We start from the raw sequence: 23192 nt of genomic DNA, 5'->3' as shown, positions 1-23192 counted from the left end.
ATTGTACTGTGCCTGCTGAGAATATTCGTAGCGCATAGTCAAATCAAACCTATTTTCTCCCCATAAAAACATGCACTGCTCCTCAACGCTTCCAAGCCATGCCCTATTGTCACTGTCAAATTTCAGCTGTTGATTTTTGCCATAGCTCTTTCAAGAAAGAGTCCGAAATTTTCTTCACTGTCCTAACTTTGTAATGGCTGAGGAAACATGCTCAAAAGATTTCCCCTTGGAGTAGAGGCACAGCATGGGACATTTTAGCCTTAAAGGGGAAAGTTTCAGACAACTTTGAGCTTACAATGCAAATTGGTTTTTAGCTTTTACTGTGAAATTGTGCTACCTGCACCCACTCTCGTGCAAAAGCACCTTGTTTAATCCAAGTTGCTCCTTAATGGGAAGTGATAGCCAGGAAAGGGTTAAAAGCCCAGGGCCAGGGAGTGTAATGGTGCCTGGTGCGTTTACCAATCAGCAGAGAGGAAAGAGGAGCCAAGCAGATGAGACAGCCTAGCCCTGCAACTTCTGTGCAGCTCAAACAGGTTTCTGCTGCCACCACTACAGCTCTTAGTCATTGGAATTTAGGTGGAGCTCCCTCCTTCGGTGTCTGTTCTGATTCAAAAGCTGCTCTCACTCACCTATTCAGACATATACACACACTCTTCAGGAGCCTTCATAAAACACTTTTGTCCCACACTGCTGAGTTAGTAGCAGAAAAAGCTCATCAGTCTGTGCACCTGGCCTCTAGAGAAGCCACTGACCATTCCACAAGATGGTGCAGTATGGCCTTGACTACACAAGGTGCAGATGGATCTTGCCTCTGATGTTAGGCATAGCGGTCATCTTTGGCCTTATTGCGCTGGCTGGCAGGGGCTGGCTGGAGTCGGAGACGGAGCCCTATCAGCATCAAGCCTCGTTATGGGAAAGCTGTACAATGTTCCCTGGTGAGCTCGAGTGGACGTGTACCTCCCTGATGGACTACGGTAAGTGACTGCAATGGGGGTTGGCAGCCCCTAGTGAGTCTAGGTCACATGACTGAGCTTACCCCACTCAACTCACCTCTCATCAGTTTGATGGGAAAAAATAGGGCTCACTATTCCAATACATAGAGCATTTTTTGGAGAAAGAGTGGAACAAGGTTGATCTTTTGAGAGAAAAGAAAGAGGGATGATTGCTATTTTCATAGGGCTAGAGGGTATGTATGTTCATGGTACAAAGACACATATGGAAACAGTGCAGGGAACATTTGAACCATGGGAGATTAATTTATTTAGATATAACTACAATCTCTGCTTTCCAGAAATGAATAATTATTGGAGGACAAGCCCATAAAGCAATAAATAGCAAGCTGTATGGGTAAACTTGGGGTTAACAAGATGGGATCATCCTTCACTGGCAAGGAACTGTTGGGATGTAAAAAAACAGCTGTGAAGCAGAGAGGTCCACAATAAATATCAAGTTGCAGAACGTGGCCTCTAAAATTATATCAGGGAGCACACCGCACAACTTGTGATGTGGTGATGAAACAAAACGCTGAAAGGAGAACGTGCTTTTTCTTTGACAAGGGTCTGAATTAAGGTTTTCATACCTGGAGGAGTTTTGATAAAAGTTTGGACTCTGATGAAGTCACTTAGATAATGTTAATTCAAGTCATAAGGGCCCTTTGGCTAGTAGCCTGATTCTCAACTGTTTTGCAGCTTGTATACTTATTTACACCTGTATAAAGTGTGTGTATAAACACTACCAAATCAGAATAGTAGCATGTTACACTCACCTTGTACATATACATGTCTGTTCAAGGTGCACAGCAGTAGAGACACAGACCCTTAGCGTCCATTTGGTTGAGCCTTCCGAAAGTGTCATGAAAATGTACCACCCATGCACAAATTGTGCTCTCTGGCCATGCTCTGCATTGACTGATGGTAATGAAAAGATAATGGTGATTTATTCACTAGTCAGAAAGAAGTTAGGGTTTGTTTCGGGGGGGTAGGATTTGTGCTGGAAATGGCCCACCTTGATTATCATACACATTGTAAGGAGAGTGATCACTTTACATAAGCTATTACCAGCAGGAGAGTGGGGTGGGGGGAGAGAAAACCTTTTGTAGTGATAAACACCCATTTTTTCATGATTTGTGTGTATAAAAACAAACATCTTCTGTATTTTCCACAATATGCATCCGATGAAGTGAGCTGTAGCTCACGAAAGCTTATGCTCAAATAAATTGGTTAGTCTCTAAGGTGCCACAAGTCCTCCTTTTCTTTTTGCGAATACAGACTAACACGGCTGTTATTCTGAAACAAGTTATTCACTGTGGGCTAGTGGAATTTTTCAAGCATGTTCACCATTTGCTGTATTTGGGGACTCTATTTCTACCCCTGATGCCCTTTGGGTAACCCTCCCCTCCCCAATCCCACATGAATGTTATATTAATCAGTTCTACAATGGTATTCTTTCTCCCTAGGCACCAGGGATGTGATCCACAAAGGTACTCAGGCACCTAGCCCAGATTCAGGAATCTATGTCCCTTTTTTAGGTACCGCTATGAGCCACAAAACTCTCACTGCTGCCTAATCCTGTAGGTGCCTAAATTCACTTGGCACCCATGTTTTTTCCTCTGAATGTGTGCACTGCAGCCTCACTGTAGGTGAGCGGGTGCCTATCTCCTGCCTGAGCATGCGCACTTTGGCCGCACTGTAGGCATCTGGATGCCTGTCTCTCAGAGTGATTCACAGAAGAACGTCAACAAGACGATTACAAGAAAGACAGGCAATCAGATGGCTAAGCTGTGTGCCTGATCTGGTAGGTGGCCTCTGATCACACCTGTCAGATCCAGCCCCTCGGTGAGTTCACACAAAGCAGTTGGGGGAAAAAGAGGCAGTCCTCCCTAATAACCCTTTAGCTCAGTGGTTAAGGAACACACCTTAACCTAGGCACTAGGATGTTTCTCCCCACCCCAGAGGGGGCAGAAGGGATTTGAATAGGGATCTGTCATCTCTTTCAGGTCAGTGGCCTAATAGACACTAGGCTATGAAATATTCTGATGTGGGGCTCCCTCAGTCTCTCCGCTCAAAGCTGTTCCACTTTAATTAAGCAAGTGAATAATTATTTATTAATTGGGCCAGTAAAAGATTTAGAATGACTCTACTATAGCCTAGTAGTTAGAGCACTTGCTGGAGAGATGGCCGAGCCTTATTCAAATCCCTTCTCCCCTTCAAGTGGAGGGGGGACTGAAACCAGGGACCTCCCACATCCTGGGTGAGTACCTATCCAGTAAGCTAAAGGTTGTAAGGCAGGTCCTACCCCAGCTAATTTGCTTTGAGCCTGGCCTGCATTTAGGCAGCTGAATGCCTATATTCCCCCAATTTGTGGATCACTAGCAGAGCTAGGTACTGCCCTGCAGCTGGACTTGAAAACCTTTCTCCAAGAGAGGGGCACAGCTTAGCACACCCCTTTCTGGTTGGCATCTCCAGAGGCTAGTGTAGGCAGCTCCCTGCCTTTGTGGATCACAGTCTAAGGCACTTATATATCCCCATTCATTGTACAGAGAGCCCAGATGCCTCACTCAGGCTTTGTGGATTATGGTGCTGTTCCTGTGATTTTTCTAAGCACCTAAAAGTTCAGCTCAGCATTGCAATGCCTAAATTCCTTTGTGGATCTTGGCCCATGTCCCTCACAGACAAAGGGTTGGAATTTAGGGTCCAGGCTGGCCCTGGGCTTTTCATGACGGTCTTTCTTCCCTGCTTTTGTATTTTTCTCAGACAAATGCATTGGAGTTCTATAGCACCTTCCAACCGAGGATCTCAAGTCAATTTAAAAACATCTGTGAATTAATCCTCAAAACACAATAGGCAAATATGATCTCCTATTTATAGATGGGGAAACTGAGGCACAGAAAGGTGAATGCCCACATTTTAAAAAATGTTTACTAATTTTGAGTGTCCAACTTGACACTCCCATTGGCTTCATCTGTTGTTCTGTATGCTCAGTGCCTTTGAAAACTAGTCCATAGGTGCATCAAGTGGGGCACCCCAGTTTAATGGACACTTTTTAAAATTTGGGACTAAATGAATGGTCTAAGGTTGCACAGGAAGTCTTTGGCAAAATTTGGATACAGAATTCAGAATTCCTGGCTGCTCTTAATCCTGTGTTTTAATCACAAGCTCATACTTCCACCCTCTGTACTGGGACATGGTTTGGATCTGGAGAGAATGGGCAAACTGAGCCCTTTGGATTAGGTTAATGCCATATCTTATTGACCAGCTCTGAGCTGGAAATCAAAACTGCCTTCCACTGATCCTTTTTGACTGGAGTGGGAACGCTAATTTTTGGCTCCATAACCCTCTACCTGAATGCATCATGGTAGGTTCCTGTACCTGTAATAAACTCCTGTAATAAAATTTAAAAGTTGCCTTTGCTATTGGTGTAGACTGAAAACTAAAGGAAAAGGCGCACCTATGATCAGGTTTTTAATAAAAGACGAATTTTATTTGTGTGCTTCCTTTTATCTATACTAATATAAAAACGTTAAGGAGGACAAGTGTCCAATATCACAAACCATATCGCAAGTATGATTACATTTCCCCTTTTCATAAGCATGGAGACATGAAGAAAGACAATGTAGATAGAAGGGGGCAGAAGTGATTTGACATTTTTTGTGAGGAGTGAACTCCTTGTTTCTTCCCTGTTCTCCTATTGGCTTGATTTCCAGTTTCTCTGCCCCACCCATAATTTACTGCAGGCCCAAAAGGGTCTTCTGCAAGTCCTGTGGAAGGTGGGTTGCTGCAGGGGGGCTGATCCCACTGATGTGATAGATGTGTATCCCTGGGAGTCAGCTTCCTGCTGCAAGTGAAACTTATCAACATTAGTGGAATAGGTAGCAGCCGTGTTAGTCTGTATCCGCAAAAAGAAAAGGAGGACTAGTGGCACCTTAGAGACTAACCAATTTATTTGAGCATAAGCTTTTGTGAGCTACAGCTCACTTCATCGGATGAAGGAATAGTAAATATATTTTACTCCTATGATAATTAGATTTAATTATAAAGACCATACATGTTATTCAATAAAGTACACAAATTCAGATTAAATTCTTCACTAGCAAAACTTGGAATTTGAATCTGAGCAGTTTGACTTATCCTGTATAAACCTTCAGAGGCTGCACTAGAAAAATCAAACATCTTTGAACATAATCAGACTGGGAAGGGATGAAATTTACAAAGTTTATAAACTTTGTGAAAAGTGAGAGTCTGAGGAGTTTATAAACTCTACTGCATCCTCAAGAGTTTCAAATATTTAAATTTAATTATCCAACCTTCTAAACATACTTTAAGACCGTAGGTTCCTTTTAGGACAATTTTTTTTTTTAATTTCTCAACTCTAGAGCAAGTCATTTGAGATAGGATAGTTAAAAGCATTAAACTTTTGTGTTATTTGTGCACATACTTATTTCTCAAATACATCTTGCTGAGATAACCTCAAATTTTGCAGGAAAAAAAGTCTCCTTTTTTCTAAAGGCCACATATAAGAAGCATCAGGTGAAAGGTAGGTTGTTTTTATTCTCGAAGAAGATTAGGATGGCCAAAAAAGAAAGAGCTGCAATAAAATATCAAGGTTTGCTTTAGAGTCATAGTGGCAAACGACTTAGATAATGTAAAGTTACTAAAAAGGATAGTACACTTGAGCTTTGACAAAAGCCTGGGTGAAAGGATGACAACTACAATACTGACTGTGTCTATGTGGGAACTAGCTGGGCTTGCAAAGTTTTTTTTAAAGTGAACACATGCTTGCATCTGTACTTTGTGAAGCTGGCACAACACCTTTTTATTTTCCTGACTCTTGGCTATATGAGCTCTCCAGAACAAGGTATGCCTCTGAAAGCCTTAGCCAAAGCCTTTTAAATATTTAATGTATTATGCTGCAGGCTTTTGACATGTTTGAACGTGCTTGTTGCCTGTTGCTGGAAAATGATTGCTCCTGTTTTGCTAAGTTGAATGTGGTGCACAATAAGATGAAAGAATCTTTAATACATGCAATCTGTCTATTCTCTCATATCATGCCTGATCCTGCAGTCCTTTGGCCAGCAGAACTTCCATCAATTTCAATGAAAAATGCCATGCATAGGACAAATGCAGGTTTGAGTCCTTCAGATTTAGTGTGAAATGTTAGGCTTAATTGCAGATCTTGAAAAACCCACACAGTGCTTGTGCACATGGCAAGTGGAATTTCAATATTTGCAGTGACTTCCACATACCATCCAATATTATATTCTAGTCATTCTAGTCATTCTACAGAGCAACCTTTGGCACGTGGCCCATCAGGAACTGCTGGCGGACCGCGAGACACTGTGTTTACGTTGACTGTCCGCAGGCATGGCCCCCCCCGCAGCTCCCAGTGGCTGCGGATCACTGTTCCCTGCCAATGGGAGATGCGGGGAGCGGCGGCCAGCACATCACCTATCTCCTGCCTAAGCCCCAGAGAGATTCACAAATTAGGAGGGACAGATGTTAGACTGTGTAAGTCACGTGTGAAGCCCGAGTCTGTAGGCATACTCAAAGGTCACCTACCAGATTAGGTCCCTCAAGCATGGGGGTGGAGGGTGGCAAAAAATGACCTCTCTTATACCTTTAGCCAGGGGTGAAAGTAGGCTAGTAGGAAGCCGGTACCGGCCTGTATGCAGTTGACGTTAAAGTGCTGTCGTGGCAGAGCTTTAACATCATTGCCCCTTTTGTCGTCCCCCATGTCCCCCCCGGGCCACCGACTGGGAGCGGGGGGCAAAAGAGGCAGCTGCCCCAGGGCTGGCGATTTAAAAGGGCCCAGGAGTCCCAGCCGCCGCCGCCGCTACCCGCCCCCAGCCCTGCCCCTTCCGCCCAAGGTGGAGAGAGTTATACACCATATTAGTAAGTGTTAATATTATTTTCACCCCTGCCTTTAGCCCAGTGGATCAGGTACTCATCCAGGATGTGGGAAACCACCAGTTCAAATCCCCCCTCCATGTCAAGGGGAGAAGGGATTTGAACAAGGACCTGCCATCTCTCAGGTGAGTGCCCTAATCACTAGGCTATGGAATACTTTGATGTGCCCCCCCAGTCTCTCCTATTGAACATATTCAACTTTAAACAATTGACTAATTACATATTAATGGGGCCCTTAAAAGAGTTAGAACAACTCTATAACCTGGTGCGTGGGGCACTCACCTGGAAGATGGCAAATCCTTTCTTCCTTTCAGGAGGAAGGGGAACTTGAACAGAAGGTCTCCCCAACCTGCGTGAGTACCCCTAGGCTAACGGTTGTAAGGGAGGTCATCCATTCCCCTGGCCATTTTGTTTTAGGCTCTGTTTGCAACTAAGGTGGCCGAACCCACCTATCTTCACCCAGTTCATGGATCACCACGAGAGCTAAGTGCCTTTTTGCAGTCCAGACTTTGGTGCTTATCTCCAAAAGATTGGTGGGACTTTTCTCACCCCCCTCTGGTCGACATCTCCCATTGGCTAGCTCAGACAGCTCCCTGCCTACCATGCTGGCTTTGGGGATCACAGCCTAAGGTGCCTATCTCTCACCATTCATTGTATAGGGAGCCTAGGCTTTGGGGATTGCAATGTTGTTCCTGTGACTTTCTAGGTGCCTAAAAGTTGGGTGCCACCACGCCCAAAGTCACAATGCCTAAGTCCCTTTGTGAATCTGAGCCTTGGCAGGTGTGTCTCTATCCCCCATCTCCTCATGGTGTGTGAGCAGCCAGAATCTGACCCCAAATTAACACACGAGAGACTTCATTTCTACTTAGTTCAATAAATCACCATGAGCAGAACATTATAGGGCTTTTCATATTGCCAGATTGAGGGAACAGCCTTTTTCAGCACTGGGTGGGATGAGGGCCAGGTTTTCTATCTGTTAGTGGAGTACACTGAACACAGCATATATTGTGTACTACTTTGAAAACTGTAACGAAGAGCTACACATTTGAAACAGATAGTCTTGAGCCATAAAGTTATTATCCAGATCTGAATCTAAACTTTCCCTGCATTCCAGGACATTCATATATATGGCTTTGGTTCAAGCCAATCTCTGAATCTAGGTATGACAATGTGGAGCTACTGCTCCTTCAGTGACTCCACTGCCAACATACAAGTCCTGTTAATACCAGTCGAATTTTTGTATCAATAAGAACAAATGTTATTTGCAGCACAGAGGTCAATTTCAGTAGATGATGTATTTATATGAAACAACACAATGGGATAATTCAGCAGCTTTCTTTGTACAACATCTCTTTCTCTTGAGTAAGTTAGGGACTGCCTTCTTGTTACATGTTTGTACAATGCCTAGTATGATGATGCCCTGATCCATGATCCCTAAGTACTACAGTAATACAAATAATAATAATGTGTGCAAAATTCTCCACTTTCATCCTCCTTGCAAATCTCTCACACAATCTTTATTGAATTGTTCTGTTCTGGAGAGACAAGGTGGGTGAGCTAATATCTTTTATTAGATAAACTTCTGTTAGTGAGAGAGACAAGCTTTTGAACTACACAGAGCTCACCTTCCGGTCACTCTCCTATATCCTGGGACTGACCCCGCTACAACAAGTGCATACATGTTCTAGTCTAGTTATTTACATGATCATTACCACAGTAGTAACTGGAAACCTACTAACATTCATGAATTAATCCTCTCAGTCCCTCTGTGAGCTAGGGTAGCATTAGTATCTCCATTTTATGGGGGATCTGTGGCAGAGTGATTGTGTCTTGCCCAGATTTACAGAGGAAGTCTGTGGTGGAGCTGGAAATGGAGCCCCCATCTGAGTCCCAGTCCACTTGCTTAACCACAAGACAATCCTTCTGCCCCTTATTTGCAGGGCAAATTGAAGATAAGAACTTCATCCTGTCCATACTACAGCCAAAACCTGAAACAAACAGGTTCAATGTGGTTTTTTTAGGTAGTTTCAGTTACAGAGTGGAGAGGTTCTTAGCCACACGCTACTTTCCAAATCATCTCTCAGAAAAGCATAACATTATTTAAGGTCAAGCCTTAATACAAAACATACACAGAATTTACTATTCACACAGTAGCTAGACTTTTAAATGCTAGAAAAAATGGGCTCCTAGTTAAATGTAATAGCTACAATACTGAAAATGTTTCAGTGATATTGTTCTTAAGGAACTTTGATAAGAAGGGAAGAAAAGAACAGACATGACTTGATTTTCCTCTTGCTTACAGGAGTAACTCCACTGGAGTAAGTGAGAGGGGAATCAGGCCCACAGCGTGGCAGTTCATATTCCTCATTTGCAATTACTGACATACTTTTCTTTATCATTTCACAGTTCACCCTTCTACACATTTATTGCAAGGTGCATTTCATAAGACCCTTTGCTAAATAAGTTATTGCCTTAGTTGGGTAACTAACTCTACAAAGAGCCCTCTCAGATGGCAACAAATACTCTTTATAATCAAATTGCTTCCCTAATAATTACAGCCAAATTGGCTAAAACAGTGCTGATGGTGTGAGATGCTGAGGGATCCCAGCTACCATATGAAAATAGAAGCAGCTGAGGACAAAGTGCTGAGATCCCAGCACTTTGCAGGCTCAGACAATGAACTCTTAAGCATGCACCATTCAGTTACTTTTCTAACCTTTCACACAGGAGGTAACCGTGCTGAGGATTTATGAATGTGGGTAAAAACGGTACTGAATTGTGGAAGAATGTGCATGTGGGTAAAAACGGTACTGCACTGTCGTTTTTCTTTAGTTGGGTCATCTCTTCAGAGAATCTGACAGGATGGAGTGATGATGATTCCTCCATAGTAAGAGCTGGATATAAGTCCCATTATAAGGTTGACTTCGAATAACTTTGGGAGGATAAACAAGCAAACAAGAAAATCTCTCAGGCTAAGTCTATACTACAGATCTTACAGTGGCACAGCTGTGCTGCTGTAAGGTCTCCCGTGTAGCCACTCAGTGCTGACGGGAGAGAGTGCTCCCACTGGCATAGCACTGTTCACATTGGTGCTTTTGTCGGTGAAACTTATGTCGGTCAGAGGGGTGTTTTTTCACACCCCTGACCGACCACAGTTATACTGACAGCAGTGCTAGTGTAGACATAGCCTCATGCTTTCACATTTTTCAGGGAAAATCTTGTTGACAGCTGGTATCTATTCTGAACAATTTTGAACAAGATTGTAGGAGAATATTATCCTTATTAATATTATAATAATACCCCAAGCTCCTCCTGGGAACTTTTTCAAAGTGTCTTTAGCAAGTTCTTGATCAGTCAAAAATCCCAATGGTTTCAAATTAGTCAGCTTTGATTGAGTAAGAACTGCAGGATTTAGCCCAATGATGCTAAAGGAAGAGAACTTAAACCACAGCTAGACGTTTAGTAGAGGAGGAATGACTTTACACTATCATGGTAAAGAAGGTCCAAGCTGATCTGGAAACTCCTATACCATTTAATACACTGGATTTTAAATCAGTTTGAGGGAAGTTAGGAAGGTGTGTGTGTGGGAGGGCGTATGACTCTTTGAAGCGCTATACATGCTATATGGATGAAAGCATTAATATGTGCAGACATATATATGTGACACACATATGTGTTGCAAATAACATTTAATTTTGATCTAAGTGCTGCTTAATGATTACTGTAGGGCCAGATTCTGATGCCTTTACTGACACTGAATAGAGCCTTCCTCCACAAGCGATTCCACTGAAGTCTCTGGAGCTACCTGGAGAGGAAGCTGCTATCCAATCAGAGTAATAATAATTAGCTCGTTATGCAGTGCTTTTCACCAGTAGATTGCAAAGAAGGTCAGTATCATTATCCCCATTTTACAGTAGGAGAAACTGAGGCACAGAGCAGTAAAGGGACTTGCCCAAAGTCACCAACAGGCCAAAGACAGGAATAGAGCTGTCAGCCTCCTGAAATCCAGTCCAGTGCTTTGTCCACGAGACCTTGATGCCTCTATATTGAATAAAAGTATCAGAATCTGTCCCTAATTATACAACTATAACATAGACTCTTTTTGTACTCCCCAATCACGTTAACCACCCTATCAACAGCCAATACTAGTGCATCAGCAAAAATTGTTAATATCGCCCTCTTGTTCAGTCACAGGGAGAAGAAATGAGCAAACAGCATCACGTCTCTCCCTGTAGGCTTTTTTGTTTCTTGGGTGGGAAGGATTTGGTTTCTATCAGAAAGTTACTATCAGAAAGTTATTCACAGCCACTCCCTACCCAGGGAAACTCCTTCACTGCAATTAAGGCTAGCCACAGCAAGGTTTCTGAACACAGTTTGCTCATATTCTGCTGCAAACTATAGACTAAGAGTTATCTGATTAAAAATTCTTGTTTTTGGAAATGAGATGTAAATCCATTGTGCTTCAGCCAGATGTAAGAGTGCGAGCAAGCTTTGGGAAAAGGATACACTGCTATTTTGCTTAATAGTCATTGTTTGTAAGGCTGAGCTATAAAAGACGATCCCTTTTAATCTGTAGGTTATTTTAATCAACTCATCTTTAATCCTTGACAAGGTCTTCTGTCCAAATAGTAGTAACAGCTAGAAAACAGACATAACATGCTACATTGGGATTAACTGATATGATTTACCTGGATTGGCTTATTAATATGTTACATATTTTTTCCAAAAACCCCTAGTTAAAATTTAGCTCAAAATAGACTGAACGAGCAAACCATGTATCAAACCAAGCATCAAAACATGTAAAATTAAGGTCTGATCCTGAGGATGCCCACAATTCCTGTTGAAATTGGTGTGAACTGCGGGTACTTGGGCCCTCTCTTCTGAACAAGCCAATTGTGAGGCATTGGCATGCACATTACTTTTAATACCTCACTCACTCCTCTGCTGCACCCTTTGATGATTCTTCTACACCCCGTGTTGCTCCCTTCTTAGCACTAAGCATCAGGGAGGATCCCTCATTAGCACAAAGCTTTGTTGGACTCTCTTCTAAATCAAGCTCCTGCATGTCAAGTATGTGTGCCGAGGAGTGTAGCTGAAACTGAACCACTCCCTCTAGATGGTGGAGGAACCCTTCCCTCCCGCCATGACCAAACACAAAACTCTTCAAGTGGAAATGTTTCCTACACTGAACTTCTTCCCCCAAAAGGAGGAGGGTCTTCAGGCATGTCAAAACTGTGGACTCTGGATTTTTCAACAAATATGTTGATGAGTGTGTAGATGATGCTGTCTGGAAATAGAAAGATGATGAGAAGGTGAAGGTCTGTTTGCTTTTAATGAGAAACAGTCTGTTTTGAGTTTGAGAAGCCTCTGATTACCAGCAGTTAGGCCATGTCTGCACTACCACTTATGTTGGCAAAACTTATGTTCCTCAGGGGTGTGAAAAAAACACCCCCCGAGCAACACAAGTTTAGGGGGGAGGGATAGCTCAGTGGTTTGAGCATTAGCCTGCTAAACCCAGGGTTGTGAGTTCAATCCTTGAGGGGGCCATTTAGGGATCTGGGGCAAAAATTGGGGATTGGTCCTGCTTTGAGCAGGGGGTTGGACTAGATGACCTTCTGAGGTCCCTTCCAACCCTGAGATTCTATGATTCTACACTAACAGAAACGCCAGTGTGGACAGCGCTATGTTGGCTGTCTTGTCCCCTCACCTCATTGGGATAGTTAAGTGGTTGTCTCTGCCCCTCACTAATTTGATGGCTTTGTTTACCTTATACGTAAACGTATTTCTGTTTTCTCTCCTTGCTCAGTTTACACTGAAGACACATTCAAGCTGGCAGAATCATACTCCTTGGTCTAGGGTGGGGTCCCTTAAGCCTTACCTGCCAAAAACATATTGCCAGCACATTTACAGTTCTTCATATATCCCCTGTACATACATCAAGAAAAATATTAATGACCAACATGTAACCAGTTAGCATATGATACCTTACACCTGTTAGGTACAGATTATGGCAACAGTGAGTTGGAGTATGCTCAGCTGCTCAGGCCAGCTGAGACTCACTGCTAGATACCCTTGCCCTCTGGCACTGGGATGCTCTTAGAATCAAAGTATTATTCCATTTTCAATGCAGGTTTGGCATTTCATATCGTCTTCCATTTTTTTAAATTAAAGCTATCCTTGTTTAATACAGCTGTGTCACCCACCACACTGTCACGCAGGGGCTGCAGAGGTTGTTGACTGAACAGCTCTGATGAAAATGATAATCTGATGATAATGTAAATAATTGCTGAGATGTATGAACAGCTGACAATAGATTTATATTTCTTTTAAAGGCTGGTTATGTTTTCAGCTTCAGGGCAGAAGGAATTAAAAGTTGAGGAATTGTGCTCTTATTAATCAGACAAGGAGATATATATCTGAGCTCTCCATGATTTCATCCTGATGAGCCAGGCCTAGGGTACTTGGTAGTGCACATGAAGTGGAGTACCCATGGCATGAATAAACACAATGAGGGGATGGAATGGCATGGATGGGAATACTTGTACACAATGTGGGCTAGTACACAAGAACCCAGAATCTTTGTTTTGTTTCGTATACAGCAATTAGGTTATGAGGCGTATTTTCAGTGTGTTGTGGCCCTTGTGTTATCAGAGAAAATTTGGAACAAACATGTACAAAAATTTCAGTGTGGGTTTCAAGGTTTTGAATATAAGACGTCACTGGGCAGACAATACCCCAAATTAAATTTGCATCCTTTTGTGTATAAAACAGCCCTTCAATTGTACGTAAAACTGGAATACATGAGGAGGTAAGTCAGGAAAATCAGAAAGCAACATTCCCAGTATCTCTGAATTCCTAATAAAACTCTTAAACCTACATTTGACTGAAGACTTGCCTTATCAAAGAATACTCGGATCCCCAGTTACACCGTTGCTACAACATTTCCTTTGGATAGCTTAACCATTCACAAATCAAACAAATATAGCTGGAAGGACCATTCCTCACTCTGCTTTATATGAAAATAAAGATTTGGGTTCTCTTCTACTTGTCCTAATATAAGGCCTTCCCTGTTTCCAAAGACAAAAACTTAAAAAAAAAAAAGCCAGTTGTAATGAGATTTTAAGACTGGAAAGTATATAGTTTCCTGGCATTTAATAATTATCATACACATTCTTTGATTTGGTGGTAGAGAGATACAAGAAGAAAGAAGCAGACATGCCATTCAAATGATGATGATATCATTTTAGAATGCTGGTGTACATTGGAAAATGCCAATTCACCAAAACCAAAACTTTTTGCAGGAAAGGATCAGGTTAGACAAATTTCCCCTTTTGAAAAAAGTTTCAAAATGTTCAATTTCAAACTTTTCTAAATGAAAACTTTTTCATTTTTTGTTTGCAAAATTCTTTTTGTTTCAATATTTACATTACTTTATAGTAAAATATACATATATTGCATATATAAAATTCAAAATTGAAACAACACATTTCAATCAACCCATTCCAAAAAATGTCTTGGATTTTCAGTTCATGAAAAATCTGAGATTTTGACTTTTTGTCCTGATTTAGGATGGAAAAACTTTCAAAATTTTGAAAATTCTCACAGGACAGGAAAATCATTTCCTGTCCATCTCTAGTATTTAGGGATTCTCTGGGATAAATTTCTTTTTTTTTCTCTGCTGACCTCCTTTAAACATATAAAAAAAATTACTCTGCCGTTCTCTCAGCTGCTTAATTGATCTCAGGCAAATAGGTGTGTGTTTTTATGACCTTAGCTTGACATCCTGAAAGCTAAGTAAACTGCTGTTCTGTCTGTGTTTTGTTTAGTTTCAGTTTTAAATGGGCTGGACTAAAACCAGAGACCTCTCTGTCTCATGTATACTGAGTCTGTGTATATTTGTGAAAAATTGTTGATCTGATTGGATTCCACATTTCCATGAAATGCGTTAACATTTGCCTCGGTGTTTTATACTTTACCCATGTGTTAAAGCAAAACACAAGAACACAGTGGACAGTGGATAACGTGAGAGACTTAGGACCAATTTCTGCCCTCATTTACACTAGTGCAACCTCATCATTTTCAACCCCACTAAATTGTGGTGTTACATGTAAGATGGATTTGGCCCAATGAATTTTAAACTAGATTGAGCCTTTGCTCTGGGTCTTCTGCAAGTGACCCAGAGAGTCACAATTCTTTCTTTACTCCCTCCTTTTTCAGAGGGAAATAACTTTTTGCCCTCCTCCCATACCCTCATTGCCTACCTGCTCATGGCTCACCCCTGAGGCTCCAGCCACAATGCAGGAAGCACTAATGTGGCCGTGCAGGAGGCCATGTGGTTTTACTATCTGTTACTCCCCTGTGTTGTCACTTAAAATCAGATAGCAATTGCTACACTAGATCAGATGCATGGTCCATCTAATCCAGTATCCTGTCTCTGCCAGTGGCCAGTGCAGGTGCCTCAGAAAAAGGTGTAAGAAACCCATAGTAGGAAAGTACAGGATATTTGGACCCCATATTAGGTACCATCCTGCTCTCTAATAGGCAGGGATTGTCTTAAGGCCTGAAGCACAAGTTTTAATATCCCTTCTAAAATTGTTGTTATAATTAATTATTATAACCCTTGATATTCTTTATCCTAAATGTTCAATTCCTTTTTGAATCTTACTAAGTTCTTGACCCCAGTGACTTCCTGTGGCAGTGAATTAATCACACAGTTTGTGAACAAGTTTTTCCTTTTATCAATTTTGAATTTCCCACCTTTAAATTTCATTGTTCTTGTTATGAGACAGAAGAACAGAGAGAGAGAGAACAGAAGATCCTGATCTACCTTTTCTAAACCTTGCATCACTGTAATATACCTTTATCATGTTCCCTCTTGTTCATCTCCTTTCTGAGGAAAACATCCCAGTGTTTTCAATCTCTTTTCATAGGAGAAGTTTTTCCATTCCCTCAGCCATTCTCGTTACTCTTTTTGGAAGCCCCGCCGGTTCTGCAATATCCTTTAACAGATGGGGTGGCCAGTGTTGCAAACAGCATTCTGAAGGACTTATATCAAGGCATTATAACCTTCTCTATATTATTCTCCTGTTCATTCCTTATGCCCCCCTAGCGTATTAAGTTTTCTGACTGCAGCTGCATGTTGACCAGAGATCTTCACTGAACTGTTGACAATGACATCGAGGTCCCTGTCACAATCTGGCTCTGGGTTAATCTAAATCATCATCAGACTGGACCCGATTGAAACACAAAATTAGGATATATATCAAAATTGTTCATATAATTAATTAACAAAAAGTCTGTTCTTAGACTGGATCTCTGATGTAGCATTCTGCAGCTTAGATTTAGTTTGAGCACAGCATCTTAAAGTCTCTACGTCTTCCAAACTGAATCTTTAAAACCTCGATTTAAAATTTTCCTCTGCTGCAGAAGATGGAGTCAGAAACCTGCAATGGTTATGTGACTAAGCGATGCATAAAATGTAATAATACTGCAGTGAGCATGTTTGTTCTTGCCATATAGCCAACTCCCTTAAGGCAGGGAGTATGCCAGTCTCTCCCAGTGTGCCTTCATACAGAGTCATGGCATTTGCAATAGCTGGGAGGAAAAAACTGGTTAGTGGCATGAAGAGGTGGGGAGCAAGGTGAATGAGAGAGTCTCACCCCCACCCTCCCCGGCTAAACGGCAGGGGCCCCTCAGGGCTCTTGGTTCAGCTGGCACTGGGGGTGGGAAGGGAGAAAAAAGTTTTATAATGTGGGGAGGGAGGAATTAGTGAAATGTAATGAAAAGAAATGGAACATGGATCATAAAGTAATGGGAGATGGTCAAAACCTTCAATGAACTGTTGAGAGAAAGGGAGATAGACCAGAGGATTGGGTCAGAATTCCCCCCACCTATTTGTGCTATGCTTGTTCTGGAACTTGAGTGAGGAGAATGGCTCCCTGCCACCTCCGCACTCTCCCAATCTCCAGCGTTGCTGGTGGGGTTTGGTTTGGCCCTCTATGCAAGTGAGAATGACTTAACGGCCCAAAGGGCCATTACACCATCTGGGGCTTGCTACAAGCAATGCAATGGCCACATCCCCCTCACTTGGCCATAAGCTGACAGACAAAACCTAAGCCTAATTTCCCCAATACTAATTTCCCCCTACTGTTACTCACACCTTCTTGTCAACTGTCTGTAATGGGACACTCTCATTACCACTTCAAAAGTTATTTTTCCTGCCTTGGTATCCTGCTGTTAATTGATTTATCTCATTAGACTGACCTCACACTTGGTAAGGCAACCCCCATCCTTTCATGTATTTATACCTGCTCCTGTATTTTCCACTCCATGCATCTGATGAAGTGGGTTCTAGCCCACAAAAGTTTATGCCCAAATAAATTTGTTAGTCTCTAAGGTGCCACAAGGACTCCTCGTTGTTTTTGCTGATACAGACTAACACTGCTACCCCTCTGAAACCTATGCTGGGTGAGAGGACGTAGAGCGGGCATATCCTAAGGTGTGTAAAGCTTGGTATGTATGCAGTGCAATCAAACATCCATGGCTGGCCCATGTCAGCTGACTAAGGCTCATGGGGCTCAGGCTAAGGGGCTGTCTTATAGTGATGTAGTCATTTGAGCTCGGGCAGGAGCCTAGGCTATGGGACCCTTCCCTCTTGTGGGGTCCTAGAGCCTGGGTTCCAGCCCATGCTCAAATGTCTACACCACAGTTAAACAGCCCCTTCGTCTGAGCCTCATGAGGCCAAGTCAGCAGAGATGGGCCAACCATGGGTGCTTAATGGCAGTAGACATTCCCGTAGGGATTTCCTCATGCTGGGGAGAATCCTTAGCTGCCTGGTTAAAACAGCTTTGCAGTCTTTTTACTGCTGCATTAGTTTTATTGCTGGTACAGTTCATGGTGTTGGGAGTTATTATATCACCTCAGAAATAGCTGCATTGATTGAGATTTTATATATGAAATTCAAAAGTTTGCATTAATGCACATTTGATTGCCACTGGAATCATTGTTAACTCTGCACATCCTGTAGGTTATACAGCATACTCTAACAAAACATAATGTAGCACGATTTAAAAAGTAAAGCAGAAGTACTTGCTCTGAGAAACACAGACAAGGTAACAGTGCTATGGGAACTTCATCTTCTGCATATCCTTATACTGTGTGGTTCTTAAACTGCATCATCTTATAGTGTGTTAACAGGGTTACATGTAATTTGTTTGCTTCCTTTAAGGAGAAAAAGAATGCAGCCCATATGAGCACAAGTCCATTTCATGCATTCTACTGCTGCTTTTAAGTAGTGTGAGCTCCTTTCATTTAGCCAATATTACAGATACATATTGTGACAGGGTTGGGCTAGATGGCTATAGGAGAGTAATAGAAGGCAGATATATTAGCCCCAGACTAAGTAGGTCCCTTTTCCCTGGGTCAGGTAACAGGGCAGGTTCCAGAACAACCAGGAACCTTCTGGAGACAATTAAGACAGGCTGATTAGAGCACCTGCAGCCAATCAAGAAGCTGCTAGAATCAATTAAGGCAGGCTAATCAGGGCACCTGGGTTTTAAAATGGAGCTCACTTCAGTTTGTGGTGTGCGTGTGAGGAGCTGGGAGCAAGAGGCACTAGGAGCTGAGAGAGAGAACGTGGACTGTTTGAGGAATGAGGTGTACAAGCATTATCAGACACCAGGAGCAAGGTCCTGTGGTGAGGATAAAGAAGGTGTTGGGAGGAGGCCATGGGGAAGTAGCCCAGGGAGTTGTAGCAGTCGCACAGCTGTTCCAGGAGGCACTCTAGACAGCTGCATTCCACAGGGCCCTGGGCTGGAACCCGGAGTAGAGGGCAGGCCCGGGTTCCCCCCAAATCCTCCCAACTCCTGGCCAGACACAGGAGGAGTTGACCTGGACTGTGAATTCAGAAAAACGGCCAAGCTGAGGGCTGCTGTGAAGCTCCAAGGTGAGCAAATCCGCCAATAAGCGCAAGACCCACCAAGGTAGAGCAGGAACTTTGTCACAATATTAAGAAGTGAGCACATAATAAAGTCATCAGTGTAGTATTTAACAGAACACCACAGGAAAGAAGAAAACAAAAGCAAGATAACCAGAGAGTACATTTGGAACTTGCTATCCAATGTAACAAGGGAGCCAAGGATTGGCCTTGATTTTCCCTCCCCCAACCAAGGCTCATTGGGCCCAAAGATCATCTCATCACTCACATATTTCAAACACCTTGAGCTCTGGAGGTCTTAGTTTGTTCTGGAGTGCAAATCATAAGGGTGTGGGAGATCTGAATTCATCATGACATCATGACTTCTAATGATCATTGATTGCACTTGTGTGGAGCTTTCTAGACTTAGTGTGGGCTCAATTCCCAGTGAAAGTCAATGAGTCACTTAGGTTCTTTTGAAAATCTTACCACTAGAGCAAGAATCTTTGTACTGATCTGGGATATGTAGCTAAAACTAAACATATGACATGATAGAGATTGAATTTAAGATCCAACTGGATCTTATATGTGGTAGGACAAATCCTTGGGTCCTTACTCATCCAAACACCTATTAATTATAGTGAGAACTTACCTGAGTAAGAACCTATGGACTTGGCCACAGGTTATTTCTATAATACCAATATTGCTTACTGAAAGTGAAGCAGTCATCACTATGCTAAAAGACCTGGTGGATGAGCCAGAGGAACAGACATACATGAAAGGTGCCCTCCAACATGCAAATCTTAGAGTCATGATCTATCCCTGATTATTTGTGTCTGATTATAGATTTGCCAAATAATGCCAAACTTTTATGTTCACATACCAGCATGGTCTGCTAATATAGACAATTTTTTAAAATGGAAGATTTTAAGTTGCCTTTGAGGAAAAGCCTCCTCTTCATTTGATGCCTATGCATAATACCCATTGGTGCCATGATAGACATATACAACAGAGACATGACTGCCAGTTGCTGAACAAATGCCCTGTATTAGTGAAATAAGTTATCTGGATATTCTTACATTTCTGCCTCAGTGCTTAATATTGAAATTCTTTGACATTCCTATAACATACTGTTCAAAATTAATGTTTGTTTAAACATCAGACATTTTGCATTAACTCTCTGCTGGATCAGAACCATTTGGTACAGTCTAAACCAGTCAAAGGAGAGTAGGTGGCTGTGTTCTCTCCTTGTGAGTTTACCCTCTTCTCACGTTTGTCTGAATGAAAACACTTCATTTTTAAGGCAGGCATGAATCTACCTTAACACATTGTTGCCTTCATAATATGTTTTCTTTCTGATTTCAGCCTGGGGGAGAGCTGCTGCTGCCACATTCCTTTTAGGCTATATCATTCTGGTCATTTGTTTTGCCCTGGCCATCATAGCATTCGCCATTGATACGCTTCGGTTCAACTTCATACGAGGAATCGGAGGCTTGCTCTTTACTGCTGGTAAGACTGTGTATGAGGAAAAGGTTGCCTTTTAAAATGGTACCTGTTGTAAAATTGGTACTTGCCTTATTTGACTCTTCAAACAAAGGAGTCTATGCCCAGTTCTATAGACACTCGGCACTTGGAAACTTCAATTAAAATCAATGGAAAGTCCATCCAAATAGTAAATCCTCAAACCTCTAAAACAAAGGTGGATTCAGCTAGAGATAACATCAAGGCAAAAACTCTAATGGATACCAGTTTAATCACTCATTCTGACTTTTTGTTGTTGTTGTCTTTTCTCTTTCTTCAGCTGCGTTCTCGGTCATGGCCCTGGTCATTTATCCAGTGAAGTTCACAAATGAAATTGACATGAGAGGAGTCAATATGTTCAGCTGGGCCTATGGCTTTGCTTGGACCACCACCATTATGGAAATAGGCCTGGCGTTCTTCTTCTGCTGCCTTCCGAATTACGAAGATGAGATCCTGGGCAACATCAAGCCGACATATTTTTATACTTCCCCATAAATACTAGAAACAACAGGAGACGTGCCTTACTGTTTTGATATTTAGATTCCAGAGATACATACAGACTATCTTATTTTTACAGAGTATTATGACCAGGAATTAGTAGAAAGGCTTGGAAACTTTTTTATGCAAGTAGAAGTATAGTGTTGGAGTTATAGAATAGAAGATCTAAATTGTTCTGAATTTTCCTCTTTGATATGGGTTTGTTAGGGTTAATTATTCTACCATTTTGTATTGCTCCATTACTTCCCACTAGTAGTGGTGTGGGATGGTTCTGGTATTGGTGCTTCAAGCATCTGTGTTTTTATTTAAGTTCAAACAAGCCTTTTAATTCCTCAGGGAATCAGTTATGGGGTCAGACAACACAAACCCTGGTTTCCTGAGGCAAAGCAGCTCAGGAAAACCAGATACCATGATATGTGGGTTTATTTGTTTAGTTTAACCTGAAAAGTGATATTTGGTTGCTTACAAAACCTGCCTACCCACTTTGTGCCACCATTGCCAATAATTCAGTCACCACTGCGTAACTTTGTTTCCTCTTTTATTCATAAAAAATATAGCACTTAGAGGCAGAGATGAGATAGAGAAAACTACTTCCTTGTTTTTAACAGTCCATTTTTATTTCTCTCAATGCTTCTGTTGCATAGTTTAGTTGCTAAATTGTCAAAGGTGAACCAGAAATAAGAAGAAAAATAAACGGTCTTCAAATACCACTAAACATAAACAAGTATTATCACTGTGTAGTGTGCGCTGCAATGCAAGCGGTCTTAAAAATCCTGGGTGAGATTCTGGGCTGCTACTTAGAGGAGCAGCACAGGATTAGCACACTGCGGGAGGGAGACAAAAGTAGCTTTAAGACACCCTTTCACCCTTCAGATTCTGGGCTGCTCTGAGGGCTGGAGAGACCCCTGCTGTAATGTAGAGAGTTCTGATGAACTGTTTAAGTTATGTTTCAGAGTAACAGCCGTGTTAGTCTGTATTCGCAAAAAGAAAAGGAGTACTTGTGGCACCTTAGAGACTAACCAATTTATGTGAGCATGAACTTTCGTGAGCTACAGCTCACTCATGCCAGCCTCACCAGGTTGCCCTATGGACAGCAGCACTGTCCAAACCTCCATAAACCCATGTGCTGTGGGTCTACCCATGACCCGCCTCCTCTGCTCCTAAACCCATCCTTGGCATGTCCCCTATGCCAACGCCTCAGGAGTCCTTGAAGGACAGCCTGCTTCTGTCTTCTTCAGTTCCTGCACCATTGGAATTCTTCCCTCATCAAATCTAGGGCTTTTAGAGCCCCTTTACACCATTCCAGCCGTTTTACCTGGTATCAAAGGGCCAGAGCTGGTATGGGAATCTCACCTCTATTTACCCCTATGGCCCTCATCCCTACAGTATCCAATTGTCTCTATACTATTGAACTGATGGAATTTGAATTTAGAGTTATTAAACAAGTTAAAACAAAATCCCTTTCTTATTGGGCTCTTTCATTTAGTTCTATTACTTTCTGAGTGGAGAGGGAGAGTGTGTGTGTGTGATGTATATATAATATGCACACACACAAATACACTCTCACACAACCTCCCACCGTAAGACCTGTATAACAAGACACAACCACATTTTATAAAACATTTTCAGATATATTTCGTATTCCACAACACTAAAAATATATTAGAAGTAAAGACGTTTGCTTGCTGTTTTCTGTGTTATATATCCTGATTTTGTAATATTCCATCTTTTGCTTTAGGTGAAAAAATTATAGACCAAATCCTATTATCCTTATCAAACAACAACTCTCACTGAAGTCATATCATTTTCTAAGACTAATATTACCTTGTAATACATTTACCTCTCTCTTTATATACTGCAGATGATGAAAACTGCCACACTGAGTATTCCACACGATAAAATATGAGATGCAGGAATGAAACCTGGTCTTCCTTGATAAAGGTCTTGGACAATTAAAAAAAGTTAAGCTAAACAACCAGAGTATTATATTGCACTAATTTTGCAGCAGTGTAACTCCATTTACTGCTCTGAAGTTACACCTGACTTAGACCAACAAAATTGAGAGAAGAATCAGACCCAAAGCATATATATAAACCCTTGAGAATGGTTAGACAGAAGAGTTGTGTAATTAATTATTATGGTTCTTCCTGGCCAAAAAATTTAGAAAATATTTTGTATAAAAAAGTGACAGAATGCAGTTTATGCAGATGCAGTTCGTCTGTTTAGGAATAAGCTGTTGCAGATATTTTCATGATGCTAACCATACTTAATAAATGATGGCCATCTGTGTCTTGTTTGAAACATGGTGATTGTATTTAATTCTATTTGGGGATAGGAAGGAAAGCAAGAGATAAAAT

The 23192-nt window shown here is 41.8% G+C and overlaps 1 protein-coding gene across 1 annotated transcript; it reads left to right on the top strand.

The window, feature by feature from the left end:
• Positions 1-521: 521 nt before the first annotated feature.
• Positions 522-23136, top strand: LOC311519008 (p53 apoptosis effector related to PMP-22-like). Its single transcript, XM_084625132.1, has 3 exons — positions 522-974; positions 20182-20325; positions 20618-23136. The coding sequence occupies exons 1-3, from the start codon at positions 764-766 to the stop codon at positions 20830-20832; spliced, it is 570 nt and encodes a 189-aa protein (XP_084481258.1). The 5' UTR covers positions 522-763; the 3' UTR covers positions 20833-23136.
• Positions 23137-23192: the final 56 nt, after the last annotated feature.

This window comes from Lepidochelys olivacea, assembly GCF_965140295.1.
Source record: "Lepidochelys olivacea isolate rLepOli2 genome assembly, chromosome: 3".
In the NCBI taxonomy this organism is placed as follows: Eukaryota; Metazoa; Chordata; order Testudines; family Cheloniidae; genus Lepidochelys; species Lepidochelys olivacea.
This window is presented reverse-complemented; position numbering and strand designations above follow the sequence as displayed.